This window comes from Mus musculus, chromosome 16 (assembly GCF_000001635.26).
Source record: "Mus musculus strain C57BL/6J chromosome 16, GRCm38.p6 C57BL/6J".
NCBI classification, from domain to species: domain Eukaryota; kingdom Metazoa; phylum Chordata; class Mammalia; order Rodentia; family Muridae; genus Mus; species Mus musculus.
The window spans coordinates 10588943-10596034 of record NC_000082.6 but is presented as its reverse complement, the minus strand read 5'-3'; the positions used below and the strand labels follow the sequence as shown (position 1 = coordinate 10596034).

The 7092-nt window shown below is 46.3% G+C and overlaps 1 protein-coding gene across 13 annotated transcripts in view; it reads right to left on the bottom strand.

Moving 5' to 3' along the window:
* The window catches only part of Clec16a (C-type lectin domain family 16, member A), a 199570-nt gene that overhangs the window by 148844 nt on the left and 43634 nt on the right, over positions 1–7092 (bottom strand). For 7 of the 13 annotated variants that reach the window (XM_006522660.3, XM_006522662.3, XM_006522661.3 and 4 more), the window contains one exon: positions 2–233. In XM_006522660.3, coding sequence (XP_006522723.1) covers positions 2–233 — 232 coding nt within the window. The remainder of the gene's footprint in view (position 1; positions 234–7092) is intronic. The other 6 variants (XM_030249311.1, XM_030249312.1, XM_017317149.2 and 3 more) reach the window with 1 other exon arrangement.

Below are 7092 nucleotides of genomic sequence, written 5' to 3'. Positions count from 1 at the left end.
CCTTCACGCTCCCCACTTGTCTTCATGCTTTTTGAACCACCCTCTGTACCTTTAGTCTTCTCAGCGTCTTCCTGGGCATCTTCAGCAGACCCTCTCTCCTCGTCCTCCTCCTCCCCAACGTTTTTGTAGTTGGGTCTCTTTTGCATCCGCTTCTTGCCCTTGTGCTTGTTCATCTCAAGGGACCGCTCGAGTGTCTCAGTGGGCTTAATGAAGCACCGGATGCTGGGCTTGGCCTATGTGAGTTCAAGAAAAGCAATGAATGAATCAGGATGCTAGAATCTCAATGGATGCCACGAGCTGCCAGAGGGCCTGCCTTAGCAAGTTACTTCTAAAACAACTAACACTACTCCTGAGTTGGTAGCAGGACTATTACCAACACTTTCCATATCACTAGTAACTGGCTAAAACATTAACTACCATTTATGGCTTGCTATTCTAGGCCTGGTGGTGAAGGCCTGTAACTCAGGCTACTTGAGAGGCAGAGACAAAATGATCTCAAATTCAAGGTCGGCTTGAGCTACAGAGTGAGTTCCAGAACAATCTGAACACCTTAGTGAGATTCTATCTCAGGAAGAAAGGAAGGCCTGACATGCAGCTGATGGTAGAACACTTGCCTGGTGTGGATGAAGCCCTAGGTCCTCTCCTCAGTCCCACACTTGAGAACATGCATGTACACATGTACACAAAACATGCTGCCTTTTCCCATGCCAGCTCTGTGCACTCTAAACATCAGCTTGTCAACATGGCAAAACTTCTGCTGTGCTCTGTCTATGCCTGAGAGCTCAGAGTGTAGCATCTCACCCAAAGTCTCCAGCAACCCCAAGAGCACAGTCATCCTCCTTATACAGAGGAGGAAGCAGTTTAGAAGGAAAGAATGAGCTGCCCAAGGTCACCAAGTCAGGAGGCAGCAGAGCCTCAAATCTATACACTCCCTGCAAAGTAGAAGTCATAGCAACAGTAAACTGGTATTGTTATTATATTTTTTGAGGGGGGAGGAATTGAGACAGGTTTCAAATGGCCCTTTCTGTCTCTGCCTCCCTAAGCAATAGGATTGTGGGCTTGTATCATTATGGCCATCTTATTAACTTTTACTTACAGTCAGTAAAATACTACATGGCTGAGGAGCCACAATAGCAGCATGCCTTGCTAATAAAAAAGCAAGTGCTAGACAGAAAGGCAAAGGGCCCAGAAGATGTGGTCATGCACCAGCTCTCCCTGTAGGGGACTTGCTAAGTGGCAGTGTGGAGGTTTGAATAAGCTTGGCCCACGGGAAGTGGCACTATTAGGAGGTGTGGCCTTTTTGAAGGAAGTTTGCCACTGTGTAGGTGGGCTTTGAGGACTCTGATGTTAAGGCTTCACCCAGTGTGGAATGAGAGCCTCCCTGTGGAAGCCAGTCTCCTGGCTGCCTTTAGATCAAGATGTAGAACTCTCAGCTCCTCCAGCACCATGTCTGCCTGCATGTTGCCATGCTTCCCACCATGATGATAATGGACCGAACCTCTGAAACTGTATGCCGGCCCCATTAAATGTTGTCCTTTATAAGACTTGCCTTGGTCATGGTGTCTCTTAACAGCAATGAAACCCTAACTAAGACAGTCAGCATGAGCCAAAGCCAAATCAGCTCCCAAGAAAAAATTTTCTCTAGGGAACCAGAGGTCTCAGAGAACAAGAAAGGCCCCAGGCACCAGTGCTCATGTCCTATACTCCCATAAACTCCTTATAACCATGATATGCAGAAATTACAGATTCATTTTACAGGTGAGAAAACCAAAGCTTGAAGGGTCGAATCTGTTCACTTGCCGAGGTTGTGGAACTGCAGACGCTGTCAGCACCAAAGCCCCAATGCTTTGACAAACAGCAATGCCCTACTTGGAAGCCGCCTTGGCTTTACACTTAGAGTTCTTAAAAAGAAAAAAGTATAATCTGGAGATGGTGGCACATGTAGTAATTGCCAGCACTTGAGAGATAGAGGCAGAAGGACCAAAAGTTCAAGTTATTCTCAGCCACAATCCAAGTTCAAGGCCAGCCTGGTCTCCACAAGAGACTCTCAGGAATGAACGGTAGAGGAATGGGGCATATGAATGGTGCTCAACACATGGGGTACACACCTGGGGAGACTGAGGCATGAAAATCACTTGAACGAGGCAACTTAAAGCCAGCCTGGGTAGAACAAGATTCTATCTCAGAGGGAAAAAGTAGTATATCCATGCAAACAAATTCATCTAAAAAATGAGAAAAGACAAAAGAAAATGGATTTGTCTGGGTCAGAATTTTGATTGAAATGTTTATCTTTCCAGACTCTAAATGTTCAAACATCAATTTGTTATTTAAAGGAAGATTTAGAATAAACTTTTCCATTATCTTGGTATGGATTATCTATCTTACAAATTTATCCCAAGAGCCACCAAGTATATTCTGGAGGGGGAGGGACACTGTACCTTGCCAATAAGTGGAGTGAGCTCAAGGAAAACAAATTAATTTCAATAATGTCTGAAACAAAACCCATTTGAGAGCTAAATTAGCATCCAAATCCAAACATTCATTTTTATTTGCCCATTTTGGATTATTCAACCACAAAAAGGACAGATAAATTGAAATATGATTCTACTATCCAGGAAACCAAGATAATATATTGCAGAGTTGGAGATTGGGCAGTCTGAGCATGTACAGCTTGACAGACGGCATCCATCAGAGCCCAAGCAGGATGCAGTCATCAGGTGCAGCTCTGGGCTTGCACTCTCCTGGAGATGATCCCACGATGAAGTGTCTTGCTTCCACTCATCAACACCTATCTGCAGTGAGTTTTAGAGCATGCCACACAGTGAGAGGACTACCAGACACAGGTGCAGACAATGAAACTGAACACACACCAAACACCTGTGTACTAGAAGTTAAGGACAGAGATCCACATGGAGGGCTGTGACAAGTCTTCCCTAAATTCAAAATGGCTTTAATAGTCACAATAACTAGCAAAAGAAAGGAAAGTAGCAGAAGGGCCTGGGGTTGCCAGCAGTCTGAAGGCCAGTACAACTGCTTCATCTTTTTGCCTGAAATGCATGCAGAGAAGTTCTGGCCTTCTAAAACCAAATGAAATCATGGATATATACAATTCCTCCTGATTTGGACCGGTAGTTCGGTGGTAGAACCCTTGCCCAATAGCTACTTGAGTGCTCTTGGCTAGCTCACCATGGGGGAGGGGAAGAGAGAAAGGAAGGAAGAAAGGGAGGGAGGGAGGGAGGGAGGGAGGGAGGGAGGGAGGGGAGAAGGAAGGGAGGGAGGAAGAAAGGGAGAAAGGCAGGCGGAGAGAAGCCCCTGCAGAGGGACCAGCAGTTCACACAGTGCAGCAGCCGCCCTTCTCTTCCCAGCCACAAAGGAAACACGGAGAGGAAAATCAGCTGCAGGAATTCATGCATAGGGGAGCGGGGCTCACGGTGGAAAATTCCCCACAATAAAACAAAACAAGTTTTTTTGTTTGTTTGTTTGTTTGTTTTTTAAAGGATGAATTCAGATGGGTGTAATGCTGCACACCTTTAATCCCAGCACTCAGAAGGTAGAGGCAGAGAGATCTCTATTAGTTCAAGGCTACCCCTGACTACATAGTGAGTTCCAAGCCAGCCAGAACTATATGATCAGACCCTGTCTCTACAAAGAAAAAAAGAAAGAAAAAAGAATTTAAGAACTTTCCAAGGAAATTTACTTTTCTGTCTAGCCAGGTACTGGGTGGAGGTAAGGTACAGAGAATGGGAATTTATGTCTCTAAGACTATAATCATTTAGCACTAGCTGGAAACATGTAGAGAAGGCCCATGGGTGAGGAAGGGTTATGAAACTCTGGTCAGCCATGGCTGCAGTGGGAGTCCACATAGATGACAAAGACTGAAGTCCAGACTTGTGACATGGCTCAACGGGTAATACACTTACTGAGCTACTAACTGACCTGCAAAACACCCCCACTTCAGGCCAGGATAGACAGGACCTAGAACTCAAAGCCAGTAGGGAACCACATGTTCAGGTCCACCTCCCTGGCAAGTGCCAAGCCATGGCTACTGCTGACCACTATCCCCCTTGTAGGCTTCAACTTCCCCATCATCCCAAGGGCATCCTATCAGCTTCTCCCTGAGGGCTGCTGAGAAGTACAGAGACAGCCACCTCTGTCGGTCTTTCCTGGGAGTCCTTTTCCCCTGATACTAGTGAGCACTTGAGAGCCTCACACTGCTAGGAGGATCTTGCACATTTGTGCAGGAGCTTGCCTCTAGCCCCCTCACACTGTAACGGGGAGCTAGAATGGAATCCAGTGTCCAGCAGACCACTGCTCCTTTCCATAGCACTTGCTGTGCTACCCAACAGGCCGGCCTCTAGAAGCACTGAGGGGAAAACTGAGCCATAATCTGTGTGTGGTGGTGCATACTTATAATCCCAGCACATGGGAGGCTGAGGTAGGAGGACTAGTTCAAGGCCGGTGTAGGCTACTTGGAGAGACCTGGTCTACAAGCCAATAAATAGTGTAAGTCAAGTATACATCTGACCAACAGGAAAAGCAAGTACTATGTAGACCAAAAGCTTATGAGTTTTATTTGTTTTTAGGTCTTTTAGTAGAGCTGGGATTGAATTTAGGGTCTCATACACACCACACAAGTGCTTGATCATTGGGCTAACAACATTCTAGTCCTTATTTTGCATTTGGATCTAATATATACAAAGACTAAAACTCACAGTGACCTATGTTTGCACCTTCTATAACCAAAGGCACCACAGCACCTGACTTCCCACAGGCCATGGCAAGACTATTCTCATTCCAAAAGAAGGTGTTCAACAAGCAAACATTACATGGCATACACACTGGGGTGATGATGGGCACACATGTGCCAATGTGCCATGCCAAGAAGTAGGGCAGCATGAGCTAATGAACCTAAACCTAGTCATGCTCCCAGCATGTGTGACTTGTTTAATGGAGGCTATGTCTGTTAACAGTGGGGGTGCAGCACTGAAGGTGCAAGGATTGAACTTGCTGAAACACCACTCTCCTGGAACCAGAGAGGACTTGTAGAGCTCAGAGACTCCAGGGTCCATGCTTAGCATAGCACCTGGGCTTTCAGACAGGCAGCATGTGACATCATGATAGTACTTTCTGGGAAGTAGCCTAGGACCTGTGGTCAGGGCTACAGGGAACTAGCATCATCTTTTGTTCTCTTCACCCAAGGCCATTCTCTCCTCCCATTGCCAGCCTAGCTCTAGCGCCCTGCCAGCAACTGTCTCTGGCATTCAAAAAAAGAGCAAATAAATGTCTATAAGATTAGTGAATTTCAAGCCAGCTTCTTCAATCAATGCAAGGAAAGATCTGACATCCCTCATTAAAGAATGACATGCTAAGCAGCTGATTGGCATTTCTTTAGGGAAGGCGCTTTAAGTTCATGATGAAGCTGTAATGGGTTCAGGCTCAACACTAGCAATCCTAGAGGGACAAACACTCAACCTCTAGGACCCTAGACTTCCTTGTGGGGAGACTGGGGCATAGCACTGTTTTGATCTCTAGAAAAGAAGCATGAGACAAGAGATGCCATGCCTTTTATGAAGCTAAAAACAGCCCCTCTGCTGGCTCCACAGCCCAGCCTCCCCGTCCCTAGCCACCAGTTCCTTGAAGACTCCATTCCCTGACCTCAGTTTGCAGGCCCAAGGCTACCTCCAAGGCTGATCCTCCTGAAACTGTCTCCCGTCCTTCAGACACAGGTCTCATATCTACGAGTGTGTGTTCATTCGCTGTCTGACCCTCATCCCAGAGAGTTAGGATGGGGACACGTGTCTTATTCATTCTTATTCATTCTGGGTTCTCCAAGGCCAGCATAGCAGCTGCCTGCCTATAATGTGTAAGTACTCAGTAAATGCTCAAAGTGGGCACTAAGCATCACGAGCCATAGCTGTCCATGGTCAGCAGGCTGGGCCCTGCTTGCAGTAGGGCGAATCCAAGTCATGATCTCAGTCATAACTCTCCAGCCTTTCAATCATTTGGGAGAATAAAGCTTACCATGGCTCTATCTCCCCTGTCCTCTTTGCTTTTTATTTTGAGACAAGGACTCACTCTGCAGCCCAGTCAGGCCTTGAGGTCTTGATCCTCCTGCCTCAGCAGCTAGAAGTGAGACTGTAGGCTTGCATTACCAATCCCAGGAAATGCAGTTTAATGTGACCTTTTCCTTCTACATTATGTTGGTGAATTGTTAACGGGGTTTAAGTCTGATGAAAGCGAGCTCTGGGAGTGTGGAGGGCTCTCCTGACCCAGACTCTAGAATGCTTATTTCAAGTGTCCTCCAAAACCCCTTGTCTGGGATGAGCTGGCCTCTTTTCTCTGTATCAGGGATAGGGCAGGACAATAAACAGCCCAAGAGTAAGAATATCGTGCCCTTGAAAACAGCTGAAAAGGCCAACTATTTCCAATCACGGTTACTGTTGCTTATCCCATGATATAAAAATGTCTACTGAAGAAACAGGAAGCTAGGGCTCCTTCATGAATGCTCCTGGAAGTCTCAATTGGAAACTCTAGCCTGCTTCAGCAAGCCTTCCCAGACACTTCTGCTGGACAACTGTACACTCCCAATTAGATGATAACTGTCTTGCTGTTATTTCTCTTTTACTTGGAAGCCTTGCCTGAGGGGATGCCTGCTCCACCCAGAACTCTCCCTGGAAAACCACTGCTGGCTACCTCAATGAGGCCACACTAGTCCATTTCTGCTGAGTACTCTTAAAGCCTTAATTTGATGTTGCTTTTGTTCGCCCTCACAGTTAGGCTACTGTGCTGCATATTGTATACAGCCCCCGACTGGATGATGTTTGCTGTCATCTGACCCTTCTTGCTGTTGATTCTGTTGATTCTGTGTGGTATATATTTAGTAAATTTTCTCATCCAAAGCTGAAAGCAAGGAACTGTAGATCATTAAAATCATCTTCTCATCAGTGACGTTTCAAAATTTGTTTTCTGGATACAAGGAAGGCCTTCCAGGGTGAGGTGTTGAGAGCCCAGTAAGTGGTCAGCAGCCAGGCCTGTCAGGATCTGCTAATCATGTGTCATCAGAATGTTCTAGAAAGTGGTTCAATCCGCCTC